The sequence below is a fragment of the Gossypium raimondii genome, chromosome 4, assembly GCF_025698545.1.
Source record: "Gossypium raimondii isolate GPD5lz chromosome 4, ASM2569854v1, whole genome shotgun sequence".
NCBI classification, from domain to species: domain Eukaryota; kingdom Viridiplantae; phylum Streptophyta; class Magnoliopsida; order Malvales; family Malvaceae; genus Gossypium; species Gossypium raimondii.
This window is the reverse complement of record NC_068568.1, coordinates 36,951,469-36,978,848: the sequence shown is the minus strand read 5'-3', so window position 1 is coordinate 36,978,848 and position 27,380 is coordinate 36,951,469. Positions and strand designations below refer to the sequence as shown.

The 27,380-nt window shown below is 33.7% G+C and overlaps 3 protein-coding genes and 1 long non-coding RNA gene across 11 annotated transcripts; 1 reads left to right on the top strand and 3 right to left on the bottom strand.

The window, feature by feature from the left end:
* Positions 1 to 5,265: 5,265 nt before the first annotated feature.
* LOC105780555 (probable protein phosphatase 2C 33) lies at positions 5,266 to 6,494 on the bottom strand. 3 transcript variants are annotated; one of them, XR_001129303.2, is made up of 2 exons: positions 6,179 to 6,326; positions 5,266 to 5,554 (listed from the first exon to the last, which is right to left on the bottom strand). XR_001129303.2 is itself a non-coding variant. In XM_012604952.2 (2 exons), the coding sequence occupies exons 1-2, from the start codon at positions 6,466 to 6,468 to the stop codon at positions 5,369 to 5,371; spliced, it is 291 nt and encodes a 96-aa protein (XP_012460406.2). In that variant the 5' UTR covers positions 6,469 to 6,494; the 3' UTR covers positions 5,266 to 5,368. The 3 variants fall into 3 exon arrangements, 1 of the variants encoding a protein (XP_012460406.2); XR_001129302.2 differs by having other exon boundaries at positions 6,139 to 6,284; XM_012604952.2 differs by lacking the exon at positions 6,179 to 6,326 and adding an exon at positions 6,364 to 6,494.
* Position 6,495: 1 nt separating this feature from the next.
* LOC105780556 (chromatin structure-remodeling complex protein SYD) lies at positions 6,496 to 9,008 on the top strand. 6 transcript variants are annotated; one of them, XM_012604953.2, is made up of 6 exons: positions 6,496 to 6,637; positions 6,741 to 6,754; positions 6,903 to 7,034; positions 7,123 to 7,219; positions 7,960 to 8,051; positions 8,816 to 9,008. In XM_012604953.2, exons 2-5 carry the CDS (start codon positions 6,743 to 6,745, stop codon positions 8,040 to 8,042), a joined length of 324 nt encoding a protein of 107 aa, XP_012460407.1. In that variant the 5' UTR covers positions 6,496 to 6,637; positions 6,741 to 6,742; the 3' UTR covers positions 8,043 to 8,051; positions 8,816 to 9,008. The 6 variants fall into 6 exon arrangements, 3 of the variants coding, with proteins under 3 accessions (XP_012460407.1, XP_052485530.1, XP_052485531.1); XR_008195291.1 differs by having other exon boundaries at positions 6,498 to 6,754; positions 7,327 to 8,051; XM_052629570.1 differs by having other exon boundaries at positions 6,498 to 6,754.
* Positions 9,009 to 11,946: 2,938 nt separating this feature from the next.
* LOC105780557 (uncharacterized) lies at positions 11,947 to 14,793 on the bottom strand. The gene is made up of 2 exons (XR_001129304.2): positions 14,718 to 14,793; positions 11,947 to 12,271 (listed from the first exon to the last, which is right to left on the bottom strand). It is a non-coding gene; the product is annotated as an uncharacterized LOC105780557 (long non-coding RNA).
* Positions 14,794 to 19,995: 5,202 nt separating this feature from the next.
* Positions 19,996 to 20,730, bottom strand: LOC105780554 (non-specific lipid transfer protein GPI-anchored 30). Its single transcript, XM_012604951.2, has 2 exons — positions 20,378 to 20,730; positions 19,996 to 20,277 (listed from the first exon to the last, which is right to left on the bottom strand). Exons 1-2 carry the CDS (start codon positions 20,715 to 20,717, stop codon positions 20,177 to 20,179), a joined length of 441 nt encoding a protein of 146 aa, XP_012460405.1. The 5' UTR covers positions 20,718 to 20,730; the 3' UTR covers positions 19,996 to 20,176.
* Between the last annotated feature and the right edge of the window lie 6,650 nt (positions 20,731 to 27,380).

Genomic DNA, 27,380 nt, shown 5'->3' with positions numbered 1-27,380 from the left:
TGCCCCTGATCTGATTCCGATTCATACTTCACACTTAGTACATCAGCTTGTACTGCCAAAGTCTGCAAGTGCTCAGCTACCCCTTGGATCTGAACCACGGCTTCTCCCATGATGTGATCCCTGCTTGCAACTTGATCCTGAAGATAGTGAAGCTGTTCATTTTGATGATCTTCATTTGCTTCCAGATGTTCAATTCTAGCTTCATAGTCTTGTAACATTGCCTCCAGTTCGGCCACCCTAGCTTTTAATTCATCCTTTTCGCTCTGGCTTTCGGACAAACTCCTCTCAAATGACTTATTTTGCTTTTGAGCCTCCTGAAATCTCTTTTCCCACCTATCAGCCTTAACCTTTTCTTCTTGAACTTCTTGACGCCACTGCTCTAAGGTTTTTCCCGATCCAGCAGTTCTCATTGACATACGTAGCCTCTTATAATCCGTCTTCAAGCTATTCAAATCCTCCTCAGCTTTGCGCTTTTCTTTCCTCAGGCCTTCGGTTTCCAGCTTCAGAACATCCACATCCAGCTTCAGACTCATCTTTTCCTCTTCCATTTGCCCTATCTTCTTCTCAAGCTCAGAATTTCTTCTTTCAAAATCTTGTTTTATGATTTCTAGCTCAGAAGGGACCATATGTACATGATTTCCTACAAATTGACTGTCTCCTCGACCTGGTACAGGTATGTTGTCATTGACCCTCCTACCTAGCCAACTGATATATTCAGGAGTCACTAATGGACCTACTGCCAATCTCTTCAATCGACGAGTCTGCCTCCAAGCATTAGTCATTTCTCGTACCCTCTTCTTGTAGCCATCACACTTAAGAGAATTCACTTTGAGCTAATCCTTGGGTTGTAGGTACGAACTACCTCGATCTATACTGCCTCAATACCAGTAACGGTGCATAACCAATAGCTCCCCAAATCCCAAGTAGGGGAACCCAATCAAAATCTCCACACCTATATAAGATCTCATCTGACAGCATCCAAGGAGCTCTCCACTCAATATCCCCTTCTTGAAGATTCTGAAAAGTTACCATCCATTTTTCCTCTGAGATATCATCCTGCCTCGGTAATGCCACTATTTCCTTCAAGGGCGAATAATTTTCAGAAAAAACCCGATAGGAAACCTTATCCACCTTCCAAAAGTGACTGTGAAACCATGCTAAAAGGAGCTGCGTGCATCCAATGAATCTACCCTCACCTACTCTTCGACATTCATTCAGAGATCTGAAGGTTTCTGCCAAAATTGTTGGACCCGGTGTAACCCCCTTGTCAAAATGGTCAAAAAGGTCAATGACTGCTTCATCAATATGTCCCAAGGCTTTAGGAAAGACAACTAAGCCGTAAATACCCAAGGCAAAGACATCAACCTTCTTCATCATATCCGGGTGTGCAAGAATCAAATCTTTTAGGTTCCTCCAAGGAATGCATTTACTATCTCCCTTCTGTTTGATTCACGCTGCGACCCATTGCTCACTCATCCCCGTAATATTCATTAGTTTCTTCGAAAAGGCTAGAGCATTAGCAGCTCTTGAGTAGGCTTTATCTACTTGGATATTCGAACAACGAAGCAATGCCGTATATTCCTCCACTATAGGCACTAAATCAACACTTCCAAAGGTGAAACAGCTATAAGCAGGGTTCCAAAATTGGGCTAAGGCACGGAACAGGTGCTTATCCACCTTTACGTCGAGCAAGTAAGGTAGGTCTCCATAGCTAGAATAGAAGAGCTGCTTAATCTCATCATTCCACCGGTCCCAAATTTCCTTTAGTTCCTGTAGGTTATTCTGAGCCAAACTAACACGAGTGAAGTCCCACAACTCTGACACATATCTTCCGGCCAAACTATCACCTTTCTCATGTTGTGTTGTCTCAGACCAAGTTTGGACAGCCGCATTATCTTCCACCTTATCAAGAAACCCTTTTTCCATGATAAGCTTTCTGCCTAGCAACCGAATTTGAACTAACGCCCTTTTAGGATAAAATGTTATGCTATCATGATGTCATGCAAATAAAACAAAAGAAACCCAAGTTAGTATCACATATAAAGATATAAACAAACATAAAATAGCAAGAAACACCTAAGCAGGAATCCCCTAGGGTTTTGGGATAGTTCTACCTAGGTCAAGTTCCTAAAGCTCACTATATGAAGTTTAGTTTCTGGAGTAAGGGTACCCAAACCAGCAGATTCCTCGATCCTCACCCATTATAAGCTCATGTGGATCGAGTTCGGTTCAGGGGGACACATTTCCCTATGGCTGCACGGAGATGAAAATCTCACGAAGACATAGGTACAGATGTATCCCGGAAGCGATCCACTACCCTGCATGAAGGTGAAAACCTCACGAAGGACTAGTTTCTCGCTCCCACTTAAGGGTAAAATGCAAAATGCAAATGCAAGGTTACCAACATGCCAAAATGGAAAAAACGATGAATGCGAAGGGAACTCATGAATTTTTTAAAACTTTTGATTTTAGACACAAAGACAAATATGATCAGTTTATGGCTCGACTCTCAAGTGTCCCTAGCGGAGTCGCCAAGCTGTCGAAACCGTTTTTTTGAAAAATAAAAATTTAGTCGTCGACTTAAAAAATAAAAACTGGGAGTCGCCACCGATCCTTTATTAAGGTGTGACCGGCCCACCTTAAAAATTATTTTTGGTCTGCGAATTTTGAAAACAGGTTCGGGAGTCAGTTACGCACGAGGAAGGGTTAGCACCCTTGTAACGCCCAAAATCGGTACCAAATTGATTATTTGATGTCTTTTGTGTCGAAAGTTAAAAAGATTTTAAAATAAGCTTGAATGATGAAATTTGCAAAAGGATATCCAATTGTTCAAGTCATGTACAGAAATCGAGTCCCAATACGTTAGGGTACAATTCCTCATAATTCCCCAAACTTAAATATCACTTTCATTTTACACGAAAATCTTCATTTCGAGAAAGTAACATGCCACACCCAATACGTTAGGGCACAACAAGTTAAGTTCCCAAAAATGATTTTTATGCATTTTGAATAAAAATGTTCTCAGTCATTTAAGATTGACAAAGAAAATCAGAACCCAATACGTTAGGGCTCAATTTCCCTCGAAAATCTCAAACTTCCAAAAATACTTTTATTCAAAAAAACCTTTAAATCAAGAAAATAATTTTGATGAATGGTAAAAACCAAAACATGTTTTTAAAAGGGTATGTTAAAAAGTTAGTATACAATATGATTCAGATCCTTTAATTTAAAGCATATATACATAAATTTACAAAATATATATATAAGTACAATATACAAGGAATTCACCAAATACGTGTATGCATATACTTAACACACATGTACAAGGATACATAAAAGATAGAATGGAATATATCAAACAAAAACTAAAAAAATGCATGTATATGTATTATATAAAACAATGCTTGTATGTTATAAAATAATAATAATAATGATAATAATAATAATAAACAATTAAAAAGGGTTAAACTGAATTAAAAAGAAGAAAATGGGTGAATTCGAAGCAAATTAAAAGACAGGACCACATTGAATGCGCGCACAACAGTAGAGGACCAAAGGGAAATTATCCTCTTTCCAAAACGCTACGCAGTTAGGACTAATTGAAACGGACATCAAATATGCTGTCCAATTTTAAAACAAGTAAAAGGGTTTAAGCGAGCGCTACAAAGGGAGGGACCAAATGCGCAATTTTCCCTTTGAAGCCAAACGCGCGGATCCTCCCCTTCGAGTCGGGTCACCGCGGGGGTCAAGGCTTAGACGAAACGGCGCCGTTTTGCTTCATTACTCAAAACAGATTTTTCTTTTAAAAAACATTTTCATCAGATTGAAAAGAGGAAAGAAAAAAATAAAAAAAAGTAAAAAAAACTCTCTTTGCTCTGCTAGGGTTTCGTCCCTAGCATCATTGCACCGCCGTTCGTCGGCCTCCTCGCCAAAGCTCCGATCGCGACGGAGATGGCGACGGCGCGACGCTCTCGGGTAAGTTTCCTTCGTTCTCTTTGTATTATTATTTTACAAAATAAAAAAAAATCAAAAGAATAGATGAAAAGAAAAAAAAGTAAAAAATAAAAAATAAAAAACGATTCACCTTCAAGAAAAAAGAAATATTCTTTGTAAACTCAGTATTTCTTTCTATTTCTGTTGCTGTTTTTCCAATTCTCCCCTTCTTTTACAAAAGACCAACTGTTTTATAGCCTAACACTAACCTATTTTCCTTGTCTTTTGTTGTTTTACATTATTTGGACTCTTTGAGTCCGTTTTACAAGTATTTGAGGAGCGAACGGCGTGCGTGGGGAAGCCGATCTCCGAGTCTTGCGGCGACTGGACGTTGGGCGCGGCGTGGGGCAGATAGGGCTTGCGGCGCTAGACATGCGGCTAGGGTTTGGGTGTTTTGGGGTCTGGTTTAGGATAAATTGATTTGGGCTTGTTTATTTCTTTGGGTTTTATTTTTTAACAGGCCGGATAAAATTGGGCCCTACACTATTTATATGCATATAAACCTAATCATATTTGCATCATAGTTTAAAACTTCTCAAAGCCTATTTTGGCACTTGTCTTTCTAATCCATGAACAATGACAGTTACTAATGCAAGGTTTCATGCCGTTAAGTGCAACAAAGAATCTTAAAACAAGGTAGAAAAGGACGATAAAATGCTGAAGCCTTTAATTTAGTACATGTCCATGGACGAGGAATTTTCTGAAACTTGCATACTTCTACTAATTGAACAATACTAATTTTATGTTTGTAGGTAGAAGGTAGATCCCATTTTTACCGAGCTTTAGTTCAATTTTAGAAGTCTGCTGAATACTTAAGCTGACATTACATAAATTTTGATGTTAATCTGGTCTTAATTTGTTCTGCAATAAATCATATACTATTTAAACAGAGTCCACCATCATACTAGGAGTTTAAAATTTAGAAACTATACAGCAAGTAAAGATATATATTACGTGAAGCAATCAATTCCGGATATTCAAGGAGCTTTAGCTCTTAAACCTAGAATTTATATTTTCTTCTATTTCTTCATCCATTTCAGTAGTTTAGAAACATAAATTCAGATCATTAACCACCTTTTTTGCTAATCAAGAACAATAGAAATAATTGTTGCTACTCGAGAATAATAGCAATAATAATTAAGAGTTTCTTTTCTTTTCTTTTCTCATCTTTTAAGTTTCATGTAAGACAGACTCAGAGAGTACTATGTTGGATTAATATTTCCACACGACACTAAACCAAAATTCTAGCAAACTCTAACCAAAATCACAAGATGCAATCAAGATGTCACTTAACCAGAAAATTTCCAAGAAATCCCATTTTTTAACTAATACAACATCACATCACAGTCATAATTTTCTCATCTTTCTCTACCTTTCATAATTCATGCGTCGCAACAGAAAACCTTATTATTACAACAGCACAGTCATCAGCTTTTGAAGTCAGATATTTGTATCTCCATGCTCGAACTGCTGTTTGAAGCAAGGTTCGAGCAGCAGACGAACAAGCTAGGGCAGATTCTATAATATCTATCACTTCTTTGTTTGAAAGAACATCCCAAATCTGCAAGATATTGAAGCAAACATGAAATTCATCCCCGGTCCCGATCCAAACATCACAACGAATTGCAGATTTACACTACTAAAAGAAACTTTAGAAATCTAAAATACAGTATTCAAACCCAAATTTCCACAAAAAAAAAACCCGCATCGCACCCTAAATAATAATAAGAAAAAAAAGAAGAAGAAAAATACTTAAGTAAATTGTATATGCAAATCCTCATAGATACTGGAAAATAACATTCTATCTTTACCCTTTGTTTGGTCAGTAGGAAAATGTGAAACAAAAAGAAAATCAACCAAGCAAAACCCAGAACTTTCAGCTACTTTTTTCCTACACTTCCCATTTAACCAAAATCCAAATGAGGAAAAAGAAAGATCAAATGTATAAGAACTTACCGTCTTAGCTAAGATGGAAAATAGGTGCATGATGACAGACAAATGGATACGATGCAAATGAAAAGAGTAAAAAAAAAAAGATGAACAATTTTTAATGGAGAAACCAAAGAAAGTTCTCGAAAAATAAAAACCCAAATAAAAAATCGCGAAATCGTGAAATCGTTCAAAAATGCCATTCACTGTTAATACCTCAAATATAACAGATTACCACAATCCACGCACAACTTACTCTTCAAAGTTCAAACCCATAATTTGTATGTTGAGGGAAATGGAAATAAATGATTGAGAAGAAGTTGAGAAAGGCAAAGTCACATGAGAAACAGATAAAGTATGAGCTCTTCTAAGATGTATGCAAAAAGAGGGAGAGAAGGGAAGATGATGATGAAGACGGTGGTGGTAGAGAGAAACACTTACAGCATGTTTGGTTGGGGAGAATAGGAATGCATTCCCCCCAAATCGGTGGGCCCACCACCAAACATTAGTTTGGTTGGCTATATTGGTATTACAGCCTGAATCCATTCCCTCCCTATTACAGGAAAACGCTGAATAGCCATTCATTGCCCACATATCCGATTGGCTATTCCATCCAGCTCTCTTTTTCCATTTTCCAATTTTTGCCCTCCTTCATCTTCTCCTTCACTTTCTTGCCATATTTCAGATTTTCTCATTCATCTTCTCCCACAGATCTGTAATTTTTTCTTCTTCTGTTCCCATATTTCAAGTAATTTTTTTCTTTGATTTTTCCATTCTTTTTAACATTTCTATTATGTGTTTTTTTGTCGGTTTTTCAGCCATGGTTCTCGAGGTAAGCTATTCAATTTTAGATTCCTCTTTTGATCTCCTTCTTCTAAATCATCAATTATTTTAGTACTTTTTTTCTTCTTTTTTCGTTACCCAAAAGGGTTTTGTTGATTTTTCTTTTTTGGTTTTCAATTTTCAAATCGGTCAATTAGGCTACTATGATATGCATTGATAACTCAGAATGGATACGAAACGACGATTATTCTCTGTCTCGATTTGAAGCACAAGCAAGAGCTCATAGGCTAGGCCAAAAGAAGGATGTACTTGTTTTACGTTTTGAAACAGTATGTTCCTAATCATTAAGTAGTGTTTTCTGTTGCGTACCATTTTGTTTTACCTTGAATTGTGTTTGATTATATTTTCTTTGATAAGGTTCAAACTGTTGAAGAACAAGTCAGAGCTTCTGCTGAACACAAATTGGCAGTTGCTAATCAGAGTATCACTGTCGGTTTCTTCGATAATAATACAAGTAAATTGGGTTGTTTGTTGAGCTATAGTTTATTGCATGGAGCACAAGCAGTTTCAAGAGTGTTTTGACTCATGCTCTTAAGTAAATTTCTGTGATTTTATCGACAGTGCTGAAGATCGTAGGGAGTATTTAGGGTCCCTCTTGTGGGAGTGTAAGAAAGAGGAAGTTGCTCCCGTGTGGGATGATGATGCAGTTTACTGGAGAAATTCAATGCATTTACTTTTATTGATCTGTTTATGTTTTTTTTTGTTGAAAAACCAATGATGATGAGTAATGGATGTTTGGTTCTGGAACATCTTGTTTGAAGAAATTGTAATGACAGTTGAAGAGGATGTGAGAGGAGACATTGATGTGATGATTTTGCAATTATATATTTGTCATTGAACCATATTTGACTATGATCTTAAGTTTTGGTGCTAAATCGTCGTTGGTACAATAGTCTAATAGATTTCTACTTCAAATTAGACTGTGTTCCTAGTTTGGATTGTTTGTCACTTTTAGAAGGAAATCTGATTATAAGCATAGAACATATGTGCAGACCTTGAGAGAAAATTGCAAAATTTTACTGCTGTATACTTCCTTGGCCTCAAAGCAGATGGTTAAAATGCTTAAAAACCCTACAGTTTAATCCTTGAAATTGTTGAGTTTACGGTTTTCCTTTGAAATGATTGGAAAGTAGGCTATCTAAATTTTAGTTCTGACAAAATTCTTTTATTTCTTCTATTAAATACTTCTTTCAGCTCATGGTGACAAATTTGCTGCGAAAAGAATGAGAAGGCTGACCCAAAGGAGAGCTGTTGATTATACTAGTACTGTTGTGTGATATATGCAGGTATTTTTTTCATGTTTAGTTGTTTCCATAAGCGTTTTTTTTCTATATCTTTCTATAAGTTGTTGCATGGTCAGAATGGTGAATCTGATTAACATGGATGCTTATGTTTGTTCTTAGATGGCTTAAATGTCTCTTCATTGTTGTGGTTGTTGGCCTTCTCTTTATCAATACAGGCATTGATTTCTCTATCATAGAAATCAGTTTGCTTTTTTCTTCTGCAGCCTTTTGCTCAAGTTTATTATTCAATGTACTTGGCTGCTATATTTTAAAGTTTATAAAGGTCTGTAGCACTATTATAGCCATAATTGTATCTTTATGATAACTTAACTTATGGAGTTGTGTTTCAGATTGCTGCTAGAAAATCCATTAATATAGAGGCAAAATGACTTGGTCTTCCTTGCCATTGATGTATGGTGTTAAGATGTTCTTTTTTTGCTTCATGGGAAAAATAAGTTGATGTCTTTTTATGTCATATTTTTCCTAGTTGCTAAGAGTAGCTCCTCTTTATCATAGTTTGGATCAATGCCAATTGACTTTGTGTTCATCACTATTCAGTTCATGATTCATGAGTAGAACCTATAATTACACCCATAATCCTTGTTCATGCTTAGGGGTGTAATGGTTTATATCCTTAAGAAGGAGGTGAGAAGGTGTTTATTTTGTTTGAATACATGTTCTCCTCTATTGATATTAAACGCAATTTTTTTCCTTTTGAATCTCAAATGATGTTGACGTCCTTATATCTAATAGCAGTGGTTTTGTAGATTCGAATGTCACAGCGGGATTCACGGGACAGGACAACATTGTAGATTCAAATGTTCTAACTTTTTTATGTTGTAAAACTGTATAACATATGGATTATGACATAGGATTTCATGAATTTCATGTAACATTTTGTTAATATATGAATATTATGTTTATGTAAAATATAATTCTCAAGTTATTTATTACTGCTAATATTTTTTTTATTGTAGAATAATTAAATTATTTGTTTCACTAATGCTATTTTAGCACATTAAATATGTATTGCAGTTTAAAAATAATAAAGTAGATTATATATTATTTTATAGTGTTATATATTATAATTTTAGTAAATTCATATAAAAATAATTATATTAAGAATTTTATTAAATTATATATTTTATTACATTATATTTAAATAATAATTATTTTAAATTATATTTTATAGTATTATATATTATGATATTAGTAAATTCATATAAAAATATTTAATACTAAGAAGTTTATTAAATTATATATTTTTATTAAATTATATTTAATAATTATTATTTTAAATTATATTTTATAGTATTATATATTATGATTTTAGTAAATTCATATAAGAATATTTAATACTAAGAATTTTATTAAATTATATATTTTTGTTAAATTATATTTAATAATAATTATTTTAAATTATATTTTATAGTATTATATATTATGATTTTAGTAAATTCATATATTTTATTAAATTATATATTTTATTAAATTATATTTAATAATAATTATGTTAAAATATGATTAAATTATTTATTATTTATATTAATAATCTTATTAAAATTTAATAACAATAACAATAATCATCTACCTAACAAAAATTTTGCTAAGGGTATTCTAGTCATTTTAGTTTTTTCCCTTATGCTATTACACCTCCATTACATTCAACCAAACACAAGAATACTATTACGCCTCTATTCCATTACATTCAACCAAACAATTGACTTGCTATTACGCCTCTATTCCATTACGCCTCTATTCCATTACACCTCTATTCCAATACAGCGAACCAAACGTGCTGTTAGTGTTTTGAGGATACCAATTTTAGGGGGGAAAATTTAGGGGTTTCAGAGGGGGATTTTGGAAAAAACCGCGTAAAAGTCAAATTATTTTTGCGGTTGCCGCGTTTTTATAAAAACACCACAAAAAATTATTTCATTTTTAACAAAATGAAGTTGTTTTGCTATGCTAAAAATTTTTTATTTTGTTTTTTATAAATTGATTTATTTTTTGCGGCGTTATTTTGAACAAAATGACGCGATTTTGCTATGCTAAAAATTTTTTATTTTATTTTTTATAAATTATTTTTTTGCGGCATTTTTATAAAAAATGCCGCTATTGCTTACCTTTAGCGGCATTTTTTCATAAAAACGCCGCAAAAAAATTTTCATTTTGAACAAAATGACGCCATTTTACTATTCTAAAAATTTTTTATTTTATTTTTTTATAAATTGATTTATTTTTTGCAGCGTTTTTATAAAAAACGCCGCTATTTCATTTTGAACAAAATGACGCCATTTTGCTCTGCTAAAAATTTTTTATTTTATTTTTTTATATATTGATTTATTTTTTGCGGCGTTTTTAAACGCCGCTATTTCATTTTCAACAAAATGACGCCGTTTTACTATGCTAAAAATTTTTTATTTTATTTTTTTATAAATTGATTTTTTTGCGGCGTTTTTATTGCTTACCTTTAGCGGCGTTTTTATGTGCAAAAAAATTTTCATTTTGAAAAAAATGACGCCGTTTTGCTATTTTAAAAAAATTTTATTTTATTTTTTATAAATTGATTTTTTTGCGGCGTTTTTTATAAAAAACGCCGATATTGCTTACCTTTAGCGGAGTTTTTTATAAAAACGCCACAAAAAAAATTTCATTTTGAACAAAATGACGCCGTTTTGCTATTCCAAAAATTTTTTATTTTATTTTTTATAAATTGATTTTTTTTGCTATTTCATTTTGAACAAAATGACGCCGTTTTACTCTGCTAAAAATTTTATTTTATTTTTTTATATATTAATTTATTTTTGCGGCGTTTTTATAAAAAATGCCGCTATTTCATTTTCAACAAAATGACGCCGTTTTGCTATGCTAAAAATTTTTTATTTTATTTTTTTATAAATTGATTTATTTTTTGTAGTATTTTTAAAAAAAACGCCGCTATTGCTTACCTTTAGCGGCGTTTCTCATAAAAACGCCGCAAAAAAATTTTCATTTTGAACAAAATGACACCGTTTTGCTATGCTAAAAATTTTTTATTTTGTTTTTTATAAATTGATTTTAATAAATATTGTATATTTTAATAAGAAAACAAATGATAAAATGGTTGTAATTAATTATTAAGTTAGAATTATCTAAATTAAATAATTACCTATATATCCATATCATTTTATTTCATTTTTATTTTTGTATTTTTTCCTATATATCTCTTAAATAATTTAAACTATACTCATAATTTCAATATATTTGATTTATTATTATCTATTTTACAATTATATAATAACATATTTAAAATATAAATTAAAAAAATAATTAATCTAAACTTAAAACCTTAACTCGATCCCTGAATCCCTAAACCTTAAATCCCTAACTCTTAACCCCTAACATCTAACCTCTAAACCCCTAACCCCTAAACCTTAAATCCCAACCCTTAAACCATAATCCCTAATTCATAATCCCTAAATCCATACTCCCTAAACCTTAAAATATGAACTCCTAAACCAACCTTAAATCTTAAATTAATCATATACCCTAAACTAAAAACCCTAAACAAATTTATTATAATCTCTTTTACAATTATATAAGAACATATTTAAAATATAAATTAAAAAATAATTAATCTAAACCCAAAACCCTAACTCGACCCCTGAATCCCTAGCACGTCTAACCCCTAAACCCCTAACCCTCTAACCCCTAAACCTTAAATCCCAACCCCTAATCCATAATCCCTAAACCCATACTTCCCTAAACCTTAAAATATGAACTCCTAAACCGGCCTTAAATATTAAATAAATCATATACCCTATGTAACACCCCTTACCTGTATCCAATGCCGGAACAGGGTACGAGGTGTTACCGGACTTAAAATTTCTTAAACATATAAAACTGGGTCATAAAATTTCGTCAACATGTATCACACTATAATTGGACATCCGAATATCAAATTTTACATTCACATTCCCATACACATCGTCATTCATGAAATCATTTGTAAACCACCTCCACAACATTCAATTATGCAATTACCACATACATGAATAACCATATCATAGGCGTATAACAACCGTCAATATTGGCCATAAGAAATATGACATATATGACAAAACGACCAAACCTACTATACATGCGATAACCCAAAAATTTATGTATATATACCAAGTGTTCTAATTGATAGTGTGAGCGAATCTCCGACGTCCACCGATCCCCGAGCTAACTTGGCGATACTATAAGGTAAAGGAAAAGAGAGAGGAAGTAAGCATAAATGCTTAGTAAGTTCATATGAAAATAATGAGAAATTATTAAACTTGTGTGGACAAATCCTCGCAATAATTTCTTATGATGATATAGTCATTATATCACATGCTTACACTTTATTACTAATATTCACATTAATCTGTCTACTTGAGTCACTGTCACTAAATTATTTATTTCTTGAGCTATAGAACTCCAAATGAAAAACCGTAAATTTTCCCTGAAACTAGACTCACATAATTTCTTACCATAGAAATTTCAGAATTTTTGGTCTAGCTAATTAATACAGTTTATTCATTAAATATTCCCCTATTTCACTGTTCGACAACTCTGACCCCTCTTCACTAAAAATTAATTATCTCATTGTACAAAATTCAAATGATGCCCCCGCTTGTTTCTCTTGAAAGTAGACTCATTTATAAATTTAAGCATGTAAATTACAAACTATAATTATTTTTGTACAATTTTTAGTAATTTTCCAAAGTTGGAACAGGGGATTTCGAATTCATTCTATCCCTGTCTCGCTAGAATTCAAATATCTCAAAATATATATCTCTTTTTCTTACTCTATTTCCTTTATATGAAAATAGACTCATTCATCTTTAATTTCATATCTCATACAACCTCTAATTAAATTTTCACCATTTTTGGTGATTTTTCAAAGTCACACAATTGTTTCTGTCCTAAACTGTTTTGTTGTTAAATTTACTCATTCTTAATTTCAATGCCTCATTTCATCATGCCAAAGGGTTGATTAAAGATCGAACACATTGTTCGTAACATATGTTTTCACTTAATTAGTTTCCCAATAAACACTTTGAAATAATCTCAGTTACACGGTGGATCAGCACACAACACCACCCTTATAATCAATAGTACTCAGTGAAATCAGCACATAGTAACTACCTTTATACTCAATGGTACAGGGTGAATTCAGCAGATAGCAATCACTTATATAACCATTGGTATCCAATGAAATCAGCACATAGCAATCACATTTATTTTCATTAATATCCAGTGGAATCAGCGAATAGCATTCACCTATATTTCCAACGATATCCGATCCATTCCGAAGGTTCAACCACAAATTCTCATATATATATATATATTTTAAACCTTTTTCCAACTCTTCCATATTCAACCGTAATTCATTATTCACCTCAAGTAATTATTCCATATTCAATCATATCTCATAAAAAATGTTAAAACGTAAGTAAAAACAAGGAATTAATCACATACAAACTTACTCGTTTGCATCCTTATTAATAATGCATCATAATCTGAGCACATTATTTATGAGTCTCATATACATACCTGTGCCTAGTCATAATACTCACATATCCTACTCTTACTTATCTTGAGCATACTCCTTAAATTTCCCGTTGAACTACTTGTAATATTAGGGATGTTCGGGATATTTCGTACACCTAGTAGGACGCCAATGCCATATCCCAGATATGGTCTTACATGGGATCACATATCGATGTCGATACCATGTCCCAGACATGGTCTTACTCTGGCCCTCATCTCGAGCCGATGCCATGTCCCAGACATGGTCTTACACTGGCTCTCCTATGTCCGTGCCGATGCCATGTCCCAGACATGGTCTTACACTAGCACTCCTCGGTCTGTGCCGATGCCATGTCCCAGACATGGTCTTACACTGGCACACTCACTGCCATGGTCCAACCATGGTCTTTTCCATCAATTCATCATGAGTTGTAGTACGAATGTACTTGACCCTGCATTTCTCACGATTGATCCTTCAATCTAATCTTGTACTTGCATAAAGTCATGATTAAATAACAAATATATATAAAATAAAACATCATCTCAATTCAAATTTAATAATCGATCACTTAGACTAACCATATGAACTTACCTCAACGCGAATCAATCATTTTGATTTATATTTCCCCGTATTTAGTCCAAATCTCGATTTCTTCGATTTAAAATGTCACATTTCACTTAATTATCACTCACATTACTCATTTTAATACAAAAATCATGCTACGGAAAATTTACAATTTTGCCCCTAAACTTTCTCATAATTACAATTTTGCCCCTAGGCTCGTAATATGATTTTTATTTAATTTCCATAACAGTCAAGGTCAGCCAAACCTTTTTCTCTTCTAAAGCAACCTCAAATTCTTATTATTTACAACTTTTAGGAGCATTTACAACTTTTACTAATTAACCCGTTTTAACCATTTTCAACGAAAATCACTTAGCAAAAATCATTCTCCTAACCTCGTGCACCCTTATTCTATCATTAAACATCAAAATGCACAAATATCTAGCATGGGTCAATTTTTAAACCTCATTTTTCATGCAAATAAATAGTAAAAATAGAAAGGTTAAGCTTCTAGGATCTCAAAAATACGAAGAACATTAAAAACGGGGCTCAAATGCACTTACAATTGAACTTTGAAAAAGCTTGAAACCCTAGCCATGGCTTTCTGAAAGTTTCGGAAGTATGGAGAAGAGAATGAGCAGATTTTTGGGTTTCAATTTTGTGTTTTATGCCTTAAAACACCCAAATGACAAAAATGCCCTTTTTACTATACCTTCAATTTTTACCCTTCCATGACTAGTTTTGTCCATAACAAAATATGATGGTCTATTTGTTATTTAAAGACCTCTAATTTAAACCCCCATTTAAAACAAGTACTTATGTTCTAGAACTCATATTTTGCAATTAATACAATTGAATCCCAATAATAAAATTGGTCACTTTACCGATAAAATTTCTTAACAAAATTTGCACACCATCACCCAAACATATCATAGACTCTAAAATAATTATAAATTAAATATTTCTACTTCGAGTTTTTTTTTTTGGTCTTGAAACTACTGTTCCGACTAGGCCCTATTTTGGGCTGTTACACCCTAAACCAAAAACTCTAAATAAATTTATTTTATCTCTTTTACAATCATTTTAAATAATAGTATTTTAATTTTTCCATGTGTTTATTTCAAATTATTTCTACGTGTCATTATTTTTTCTGAAGATTTTAAATATTAAATTAGAAATAAATTGAATTTTATTTAATATGAATAAACCAATTAAGATAAAATATTTTTAGCGGCGCTTTTCCAAAAACACCGCCAAAGCCCCAGCATTTTTGGCCGCTAAATCCCTGAAAGCTCAGAAAACGGCGTCGTTGGGCTTAGAATTTTTTGCGGCGCTTTCTCAAAAACGCCGCTAAAGCCCTGAACATTAGCGGCGCTTTCTTAAAAACGCCGCTAAATTCCCGAAAGCTCAGAAAACATCGTCGTTGGGCTTAGGTTTTTTTGCGGCGCTTTCTCAAAAACGCCGCTAAAGCCCTGAGCATTAGCGGCACTTTCTTAAAAAACGCCGCTAAATCCCTGAAAGCTAACAAAACGGCGTCGTTGGGCTTAGGTTTTCTTGCGGCGTTTTTGAGGAAGCGCCACTAAAGCCCTGAGCATTAGTGGCGCTTTACTAAAAACGCAGCTAAATCTCCAAAAGCTCACAAAACGGCGTCGTTGGGCTTAGGTTTTTTTGCGGCGCTTTCTCAAAAACGCCGCTAAAGCCCAGAGCATTAGCGACGCTTTCTTAAAAACGCCGCTAAACCCCCGAAAGCTCACAAAACGTCGTCGTTGGGCTTATGTTTTTTTGCGACGCTTTCTCAGAAACGCCGCTAAATCCCCGAAAGCTCGGGAAATGGTGTCATAGGTCTTAGGTTTTTTGCGGCGCTTTCTCAAAAACGCCGCTAATGCTTTTTATCTGCGGCGTTTTTTATCCAAACGCCGCTAAAAGCCTGTTTTGGTGTAGTGATTTTAGTCATAAGTTATTAAGGGTAACACGGATAAAAGTGATAATTATAAAAACTATCATAATAACAAGTTTCACCATCAACATTCACATATTGTGTTAATTTTATCTTAATTGTAAAAAAAAACATTAACATTTACACATTGTTTAATTTAATCTGATTCTAAAAATTACAAATATTATAAAAAGATTAAAATAAATAATTTAAATTTCAAAACTTAGAATTCTAGAAAAAAAATTTGTTATTTTCTATTTCCTCTCCATTTTTTTTCTTCTCTCCCCTTACTCTTCTCTTCTTCCTTTCCCTTCATCAAAACCCAAAATCCAATATTTGATGGCCAACATCCGCACTAACTATCACTCGCAGGTCACTGACCATCGGTCACTAGTGGTGGCTTAAGTCTAAAACACATCCCTAAACTCGTTTTTCTTCTTCTTTCCAAATCTGACTAATGTTTTATCAAAATTGGCCTTGATTCCCTTAGAGCTACGCAAAGTCTCGAATTCTCTTTGTCCAATCTCCAACTCCGATAATCAAATTGGCTTGAAATTTAAACATATTACTACACCCCTATGCTTCATTTTCACCATCGGGAACTTCCAAAAAAGGCATTGGCTAACCTTAACAAAGGTTGGCTTTTGTGTTTTAGTTGTGGTGTCTTTTTCTTCTTCTTTCGTTCTTGCTTGATTTTAAGGTTTCTTTTTGCCTTTGTTTGTTTTAACAATATCTATGAAGGATTTTAAATCTTTAAGTTTAAATTTTTGCTTCTAAGAATGTGTAAACTATGGCATGATACAATTTATCTTTAAAACTGATGTTAAATTAGTAAAAGGCAATTTACATGAATAGTTTGATGGATTGGTTTTTGAAGTTATTTTATGAAAATTGAGAGTTGGGGAGATGGTGGTCTTAAGCTACAAACAAAATTCTATTTGGATCAAAATTGTTAAGCTTGAATGGCGTTTGAATTAGTAAAATTCTATTGATAATTTTATAATTTTTTGTTCTTTTCCCATTGTTGAGTAATTTTCTTTGTCTCATTAAAGAAAATATTCATGTATTTATACATATTATCACTGTTCATTATTTGACTCCATTGTTCATGGACTTGACCCCATTATTCATAGGATTGACATTTTGAACAGGCCTTGGACATGTTTAACAAGTCTACCGTTTTGGATCTCCTGTTAGACCTTGGGGCCCCCTACATGCGAATTCCTTGGTATATGCGAGCTGGGATCGCAAAATCCCCTCGGCTTGTGCGAGCTGATATCACGAGCTCCACTGGATATTCTTTCGTTGTACGCCTCGCACATATCCATCTAGTGGTGCCTGGTCAAATTACGGGTAGGCAATCTAGATCTCATCCGGGTTTCCGGTTGGTGATCATTGGTGTATAACACCCATGTTATGTTAGACACCAATTGTTAATGTGTTTTCTGTTTGGAGCTTATAGAAGTTTTAACATTTTTGTTGTTATGATTCATGGGAAGGTTTTGTAATATGTCATTTTAGAGTTTACTCCAGGTATATTTTGTATAATTTTCTAGAATTAGGATCAAATTACATATCGTGTAAACTTTGAGGACTAAACTTTTTAAAATCAAGATCAAATTGAGACAAATGTATGAACGTTAAGACTGAATTTGTTATTATGCCAATTTTTATAACTATCATGTCATTTTTTGTTTCTTAGTTAACTCGTTGACAAAAAAAAAGGGCAAATACAATTAGTTAGGTGACCATTTTGTAACTTTTATGGTTGCCTGACAAAAAAAAAACTCAAATATGGTTAGGTAACTTGCGATGTAGCTTACCCATTTTTTCTACACACACACACACACATATATATATATATATATATTTATATTTATCTATCTATATATATATACTACATCTATAATTTATTATATATATATATATATATATATAAAAGCACGAGTTTAGAAAAAATTTGAACTGACAAGAATACTCTTTATTTTCCATTATATTATGGAATTCATATTTCAAAATAAAAAATTGAAGTAAAATAAAAGTTATGATAATTACACATTTAAAAATAATTATAAATTAATTTATAATTATTAGTTAAAAATTGTGCTAATTTTAAAATAGAGTTGTTACTTGATAGAACTCTAAGCATAAAATTTAAAAAATTGTGATAATTATGGTTATAATAAATAATTATAATTACAATTATTAGTTAAAATTTAGAGGCAAAAAGTTGTGCTAATTTTATTAATGTAAAATGTAGCTATTACTTAAATGGAATTTTAAATATCTTAATTATCACTTACTTAATATTAGAATTAATTATATAAATTAGTTATAATTTTGAATGATGTTACTTTTTATTATATCATATGTTGAATATGTTAAAAATACTTTAATTATAATTTAAAATTTTTCTATTTAATATTTGAATTGATAAGTTAATATATTTTAATTATACTCAATAATTCAAATAAAAATATTATTTTACACTAGTTATTCCAATTAAAAGTATAATATTAAAAATTGATTAAATATTAGATGTATAAAATCACATGCAACGCATGTGACATTAGAAGATAGTCTATATATATATATAAACACGGATTTTGAAAAATTAAGAATAAATTTTATTATTCATTGTAGAATTTTTATCTATTTGAACTAATTGTTGAACTTATTGAGAATAAGTAATATTGATTTGATTATTAATAATAAAGCAATAAGTTTTTTTTTTTTAATAAGGGAAACTTTTATTATTTCCCAAACCATTCTTCTTAAAAAGTTATTTATTAAAATATATTGTGTGTACGATTTTAATCATTGAATTTATTTATTATTATTTTTTTGGGGATGAGAGAGGAAACAAAGGTCCCTTTGGATCACCAGTGGCTCCTAGTGCGGTGAGATTTTGGCCTAAACGTACCATTTTTTCGCCTTTGGATTACATAGCATCAGCACGATTGGAGCACTCTGATCTCACTGGACCCTTATATTTTGACTGGAGGTTTATCCTGCAGTAGAGAAAATTCTTTCTCACCTAATTTTTAATTTTTAATATATATTTTTATTTACTTCCTATTTTAACCTTCCTTCAATTGCCGTCTTTTAATGTCTTCATTTTATTTTAAAGATTGTAGTTTTATTTATTATTTATTAGTTTTTATTTAAGATCTTAAAATAAAATTTAAAATAATTTAGATAATTTCTATTTTAAATAAATCACTATACTTATTTAATACTTTTTATTTTAATAATATTTAATTTTATATAATTTAATAAATATATGAAAAATAAGTAGAAATATAATTAATAAAATTACACGTAAATGAATAGATGTATGAAAATAAACAAATACATATAGTTAATAAATAAGTACAACTTTATTTTAAAAATAGATAAAATTTTATTTTATTATATTTTAAATTGATTATATAGTTTATTAAAATATTTATAATAAAATATTGGAAGATACATTTTAATATTTTATTAAATTAATTTATAAATTCACATATTTTAATAATTTTATAAAAGTAAAATAATTTAAAAATTTCTATTATATATCAATTCTAATATGTTGTCCTTAATAGTTATTTCTTATTCTCACATCACCGCTACAGCTGTGTTTGAATCCAAACACACACTCCACCATTGTTTCTAATCTCACTGCTACAGTATCCAATCTCACCGCTACAGTAACTAATCTCACCACCACCGCTGTTTTTAACATCACCGGAGCTAAATACACCGCCCATCCAAACTAAGCCTAAATTAGGACCTCGACACTGAGACTCGTCATGTTTAGTTTAACATTTTGACTTCTTTTCTATTCTACAATTTTGACAATAAACTCTGTTTTTTCCATTGGAAGAAATTTTAAAAAGCTTGAATATTATTGCTGCGCGTGATTTCATGGCCTCCAGCAGCATAAGAAAGTGAAATTCAGTCATATGTTCCACAAAAACACAGTTGTAGTAAACCAATCTCCAAAGAATCTGAACCATGTTTACAAGAATCCCAAAGCATTGCTGAGGAATTATATTTATATTGGATTCAAATGCGGGATTAAAAAGAAATACACCACTCATGTCATATCTTGGCCAAGAACAATATCTGAACAGCCATGCATATTATGATGCTATGTGATGGGAACAAGAGGAAGGCAGAATTTTCAGCTGAATTTGGTGAACCTGAAAGGGAGAAAAACTCTAGTTAAACATCCCACTGATTTTACGTTTATTATTATTATTATTATTATTATTTATGATTAAAGACGTGAAAAAAGAAAACCTGGAAGGCAAACAAGTGGATTGACATGCTGGCCGCAGCGTCCAGGCAACTCTTGAGCTTGTGTCACATTTATGCCTGCCTGCTCAGCTTGTCTGCTACCCTTGTTGCTTATCATACTACACAAGCATTCTGGTTGGGATTTAATCACAGATTTCAGAGGATCGCAGCAGATATCCGGTACATCTGCATCATTTCCATTAAGATAATTCAGGCAAGGAGCAATCTGGTTTAGGCATGAGGAGGAGCTCTGCCTCTGCCTCTGACTCTGGCCCCATCCCACCACCATCAAATTTGCCACAATCACTAGTATAGTTCCAATGTACGCCCTAAACTGCTTCATCTCTCAAAATCCAGCTGATCTGGTCTGCCTTTAATTTCCCAACACTAGCAGACATTTATACAACACTGAAGTTTTGGAGTTGGTGATCTAACTTCTGCCATGCTATTAGTTGACTCTTACCTTGGGACTTTCAGCTATCAGACCAAGTGCCACATTTGAAGTTGAAGGAGGGCGGCAGTGGCCGTTGGATAGGTACAGCTAACTTTAAACCACTAAAAACCAACCATTATTAGACCTTGTATGTAAGCAATGAAGCCTAACCGGGCATCACCCGACGCAGGGCATAAGAAGAACCCAGATGCGTGCTTGGTCCGCCTAAGCGGGCCAATAGTACGTGTTTACCGTGCCATTGCCAAGTCTTGTTAATAATGAAATTAAAAATATATTTAAAACAAAAATATTCGTTTTAGCATTTTATGGATTTATAATATCTTTATTTTATTATAATTTTTATCATGAATTTCTTATAAAACTTCTTTGATTAATTTAGCATTTTATAAAAATTTTAAAATTCACATCTTATTCGTAATACCTAATTTATAAATTGGTACCTAAATTATACATTTTTCTCATTTTGGTGTTTAAATATTTTTTGTCACAAGTGATATATAAACTATTTTTTCTCAAGTTAATATCTCTATTAGTTCAATCGTTAGTCAAATCATTAAATCTATAAAAAAATTAAAATTATCATGTCACAAAAGAAAAACAAAAAATATTATTTTCTCTTTATATATGTATGTATTTATGAATGTATGTAGGTATTTATTCTTTTTTACTTTATTTCTTTTATTTCTTTTTCCTCTCATTGGCTTTTTCTCTGAGTGTGAGGATTTTTTACTTCATTGTTTTGATCAAAGTTTTTAGAATTATACTGATGGTCGAATTGATCTGGCCACTAATTTTCGATTTGACCAATTTAACTAGTTGAATCAAATAAATTATTAAAAAATTAATAAAAATAAAAATATTTAAAATAGAGAAAACCGGTTGAACTAACTAGTTCAATGATTTTTTAGTTTGATTCAACTGGTTTGTATTTATTTGTGGATCAATGGGTTCAACTCCTATCTCCAGACCGATTCTCGATCCAGTCGATCTGGCCAGTCAATCTAATCTGACTCTAAAAACATTGATTTTGATTGATGTAGAGAACTTTTTTGATCCTGTTAGGTTGAGAAGTAGACGATAAAATTTGAAAAAAAAAAATCACCAATGTCTCGATCTCAAGAGGGCGAATTTCGAGTATTGTTGGCATTGCTAAACATTATAAAGGCAGAAAGAAAAAATAGAAAAAAAAAGAGTGAGAAATAATGTAAAAGAAAATAAAAGAAATAAAAAAATATATTTTTAAAGTTTATATCGCATAATTGTCTATTATTGGTTGGAAATTTTTTAACAAATATAACATTTTGGTGTAAAATAAGCAGTGTAATGATAGTTTAGATACTATTCGTGATTGAAAAAAAGTTCAGTTACAGACTTGAGGAAAAAGTGCATAGCTTAGCTATTAATTCGTGAGTTAAGCCTTCTTTTTTAAAATTGAAACGATTTCATTTAATTAGTTAGAAAATTTTAAATTAAAGTGAAGTATTTTCAAAATTGAGAATGAATAAATGAAAATACCAAGGGTTTTTCATTTCTTCATCATTATAAGCAATACATCTATTCCTATCTCATTAGCCTTATTTCAATTTCATTTCGAATTTTATTTTAGCATATCTATAATTTTTACGTCCAACCTCTCCCCCCTTTTCCATCTTACCAACTTGATCTTATTGTCTCGGATAACAAACATGCGTGAACGAAATATGTGTGTAGATAGTCCAAACTTTTGAGAGTTAGCTCTTGATCTTCTAATCAAAAAGCAATGTCGATATTAATACCAATTTTCTCTCAGTGATGAACGATTTTGAAGAGGGTGATATCCTGAGATCCACGATTAATGGAATTCCCGCCATTGAATTCTCTGATCGAGTCAAGAAAATTTTGGTCAAAGACATGGAAACCACGGTGGTGGTAAAACTGTTGGGCGTAATATTGGGTATGGTGTACTTTTCAACCAAATTTAGAGTCTTTGGAAACCATCTAAACCCTTTCGATTAATGGATGTGGAGAATGGATACTACTTGGTCCGGTTTCAAAACAAAGATGATTACGAGATGGTTTTGACTTAAGGCCCTTGTGTGGTTTTTGGTCACTACCTCACTGTTTAGCCGTGGACGGTGGAGTTTAATCCGTTGAGGCCTTTCCCTAGTGTGGTTCTAGTCTGGATCCGATTCCCGGGTTTACCGGGGTTTCTGTACAAGAAACGGGTGTTAGGGGAGATCGGAGGATTGGTCGGAAAAGTGGCCAAGATAGACATTAAAACGGATAGTGGGGCAAAAGGTCAGTTCGCTAGGATGGCGGTTTCGTTGACCTCAAGAAACCACTAACCTTTCAAGTTTTGATCCATGGCAAGATCCAAAGAGTAGAGTTCGAGGCTCTACCTGCGGTTTGTTTTTATGGACATCTAAAAAATGTTTGCTCTTCTTCTTTAACAGGCAGAAATGCAGATGATGGCCAAGGGGTAGCCTCCGCTCCGGTGGTGAACAGATCTGCTCCGGCGAAGACAGAGAAAGCCTTCGGCCCTTGAATGATTGTCGAGCGTAAATCACGGCGCAATCAAACTGGGAATAGGAATCAAGAGGCTAAGACCCCAAAAAAAATTCAAACGGCTTCCAAATTTGCTGCGCTTGAAATTGATTCAGCGGGATTTGAGGGTGAAAAATCCGAAAGATTGGGAATTAATTTTCAACAGAGGGATTTTTCTAAAAAATTAAAAGGCAAGTATGGGGGTCAAAAGCTGGGTCGGTGGAGAAGGAAACATGGGCAAAATGACGCTAGGCTAGAGCAATAAAAATGGGCCAGAAAAGTCGATGAGGCCTACTGGGCCTGGGACAAACAACAACAAACAGGGCTTGGTGAGGACTGTAGCAGTAAGGGGCTTGGGCAATGGACCAGATCAGGCTGAGGGCTAGCATTACCTGGGGAGGGCTTTAAATTTTGGACCAAAAGTTACGGGCCTAGAGCAGGAGCGGGCTTTATCTGCTGGACCTGGAGCTGCAGGATTGGAGCAGGGGCAGGCTTTAATTGCTGGACTTGTAGATGCGGGTTTGGAGCAGGCTTGGTCAAAAGGACTCCTCCCTTGCATTTTAATCCAACGTTTGAAGGGTCTTTGGAATCTGCAGTAACTTTCACAATTAATTTCTAAAATCGCTAAGGAGGGAACAGTGGCCTGTGAAAGCCCTCCTACTTCCTCTAAAGGGCGAGGTTTTAGGATTAAAAGTACACATGGATGACCGGGAAAGGCATTGAATAAAATTATTCGTGGACTCGAGGGTCGTTTTAAACTCGACAGCAATTCTCGTGTTTCACTACCAGAAGCCATGACTTCTATGATTAAGCTCCTCAGTGATCAAACGGTTTCCTCAACAGATAATTCTGGCGCTCAAGATGGTGGTGATCGAACATCTGATACGCCTTAAAGGTTCGTTACTTCTCCACTTTTTTAATTTTATTTATGAATTTTACTATTTTATCTTGGAATTGACAAGGTTGTGCTAGTTTGAAATTTCTCTGTGTTTTTCGTGAATACAACTGTAAGCACAGGTCAGATTTAATTGGTCTTTTAGAGACGAGGGTTAGTGGTGAGAAAGCCAATTCAATTATCTTGAAGCTCGGTTTCAACAGTCTCATCATTCGGAAGCAATAGGGTTTTCGGGTGGTATTTGGATTGCTTGGAGAGACTCCTTTTGTGCTAAGATTATCAAAAGTCACCCCCAATTTATCATTTTAAAATTTCTGGGAGTAACTTCAGACAGTCTTTTCTCAACGCCTTTGTTTATGGTAGCCCAAATAGTCATAAAAGAATACATATCTGGGGGACATTGCACAGTACGATCCCGATGGACGATTCTCCATGGATAGCAATTGGTGACTTTAACGTTATTCTTTCCCCTAATGAGAAGAGAGGATGGTGGACTGTAGGGAAAATGTGTTCTTTATTTGGAGGTTTTATGGAGTTGGCTTAGCTGCATGATTTGGGTTTCAGAGGATCGAAGTTCACTTGGAGAGAGGGGGCATCGTGGAATGTTTGGACAGGGCCATTTGTAATAATGCATGGAATTTCACTTTCCCAAACTCTATGGCGACTCATTTGTCGCGTCTTAAATCTGATCATAAACCTTTATGCTTGTCCTTGGTGCCTGAGACTAATTTTTCCAAAGGGCGTCCTTTCAGGTTCTCAGTAGGTTGGGTTGAACATCTAGCTTTCTCGAATTTTGTCAAAAGTAAATGGAGAGTTTCTGATAATCTGTTGATTACCCACTTTGATTTTACTGATCAGGTTAAACAATGGAATAAAGAGGTGTATGGTACATAAATACCCGTAAGAAGCATTTGACTCAAAAGCTTAATAATATTGAGATAGTGCTTAACAGTATGAACTTAGATTATCTTAATCAGGTTGAGATGGATATGCGTGAGGAATTAGAAAACGTGTTACATCATGAAAAAATCTTTTGGCGTCAAAAGGCTCGGTGTGACTGGTTGGTGTTAGGGAACCGAAACACTAAGTTTTTCCATACGTGCACCTTGAGAAAAAAAAAAGCAAAATAAAATAACCGTCTTGAAAAATGCTTTGAGTGAGTGGGTATTGGATGAAGATCAATTGAAGGCAGATGTGGTCAGTTTCTTCTTGAATCTTCCTGGCCCAATGAGAGGACTAACTCCTAATGCATTTCCACGTCTCAATGATGCTGACATTGCTCTTCTGAATAAGCCAGTCACTTATGAGGAAATCAAAAAGACCCTTTTTGATATAGCTCCCTTAAAAGCTCCAAGAAGTGACAGTTATCATGCTTAGGGCCCTCAGTTTGTAGTTGGGTAAAAGGTATTTTTTACGGGAAAAACATTAACTAGGATTTGAATAATTCGCTTATAGTGCTTATCCCTAAGGTTCAGAATCGAGAAGATTTCTCTCAATTTCGACCAATCAGTCTCTGTTTCGTCCTTTATGAATTGGTTATGAAGATCATTGCAAATCGATTCAAAGTGGTTTTTCCAAGAATAATAGCTCCCGAGTAGACTGGGTTTGTAGCAGGACCGAATATTACTGATAATATTGTCATCGCACAAGAGGTTATTCACTCTATGAGGGGAAATAAAAAGAATAGGAGGTGGATGACTATCAAAATTGACCTTGAGAAGGCTTATGATCATGTGCGGTGAAAATTCATTGATGCCTCTCTTCAAGCCGCATGTATTCCTGTTTTCTTATGTAATGTTATTATGAATGCTATTTCCAATTCCACTATGCCGGTTTTATGGAATGGGGTCCCAACTTAGAAATTCCGACCTACAAGAGGTGTTCGACAAGGGTGCCCACTATCTCCCTATTTGTTTATTCTCTGCATAGAATGGTTGGGCCATAATATTCGCTTTGCCATGGACTCTAGAAATTGGGCCCCCATTCGTCTCTCTTGTACTGGTCCACCGTTATTGCATCTTTTTTTTGCAGATGATTTAATTTTATTCGGTCAGGCTGATGAAGACTAAGCCCAGGTAATCAAAGGTATCCTCGAGGGATTTTGTAAAGTTTCTGGGCACCAGATCAATATGCAAAAAACAAAAGTTTTCTTTTCCAAATGTGTTTATGGGAGCTTAAGGAGGCGCATAGGTAGGTATCTTGGCTTTTAGGAAGTGCGTGACTTGGAGTTTTATCTGGGGGTGCCACTTTTCCATGAAAAGGTTACTAATAATACTTTACGTTTTGTGGTCGACAAGGTGCGCAACAAATTGGCTAGCTGGGATGCCAGACAACTCTCTTTAGCTGGGAGGGTGACTTTGGCTCAATTAGTTTTACATTCACTCCCAAGTTATTTTATACAGACTATGATGGTTCCTAAAGGGTTATTTGATGAGATCGAATGCATCGTTAGAAAGTTCGTTTAGGGGTCACACAATGGTGCGAATAAGATAGTTTTGGTTAGTTGGGATTCAATATGTCAGCCCAAATCGCATGGTGGTCTTGGTCTGAGGCATTTGAAGGATCATAACACGTCTTTCATGATGAAGGTCGGATTTAACATCATTTTGAATTCAACGATACTTTGGGTTTGGGTTCTCCGGTCGAAGTACGGGGTTGCAAGCGGTGTACCTGAAAATCTTTCAATGGGAACGTGCTCTTTTTTTATGAAGATCTTTATCCAAGGTATGACCTCTTATTTGTGATAATTTACTATGGTCTGTTGGAAATGAAAAATTTATTAACTGCTGGCAAGACCCTTGGATTCCAAACTGTGGCCTTCAATCAAAAAAATTCCTGCTAATTCTAATCATAGCATGGATTGGTCACTTAAAGAAATGACTACTGTGGATGGCTCGTGGAATTTAGACTTTTTTCGTCTTTGGGTTTCTGAAGAGGTCATTAACAGGACCATTAGTGTTCCACCGCCACACATTGCTTTTGGCCTTGATAGAATCATTTGGGGGGCTTCTTCGACTGGTTATTTCTCCCTCAAGAATGCCTATGCTAAAATTCACGAAGGTTCCTTGAATCCAAATGAGTCAATTTGGGATTTACCTTGGAAGTTCCAAGGTCCACATCGAATCTGTTTTTTC

Bases quoted from the DNA above. Each gene is read 5' to 3' on its own strand.
- LOC105780555 (XM_012604952.2), bottom strand. From the start codon at position 6,468: ATGGATTCAGGCTGTAATACCAATATAGCCAACCAAACTAATGTTTGG. The intron at 5,555-6,363 runs GTAAGTGTTTCT...AATATCTTGCAG, and splicing joins TCTCCCCAACCAAACATGCT to ATTTGGGATGTTCTTTCAAA.
- LOC105780554 (XM_012604951.2), bottom strand. From the start codon at position 20,717: ATGAAGCAGTTTAGGGCGTACATTGGAACTATACTAGTGATTGTGGCA. The intron at 20,278-20,377 runs GTTTTCTTTTTT...TCTCCCTTTCAG, and splicing joins TCCACTTGTTTGCCTTCCAG to GTTCACCAAATTCAGCTGAA.
- LOC105780556 (XM_052629570.1), top strand. From the start codon at position 6,716: ATGTGTTTTTTTGTCGGTTTTTCAGCCATGGTTCTCGAG. The intron at 6,755-6,902 runs GTAAGCTATTCA...TCGGTCAATTAG, and splicing joins TTTCAGCCATGGTTCTCGAG to GCTACTATGATATGCATTGA. The intron at 7,035-7,122 runs GTATGTTCCTAA...TTCTTTGATAAG, and splicing joins TTGTTTTACGTTTTGAAACA to GTTCAAACTGTTGAAGAACA.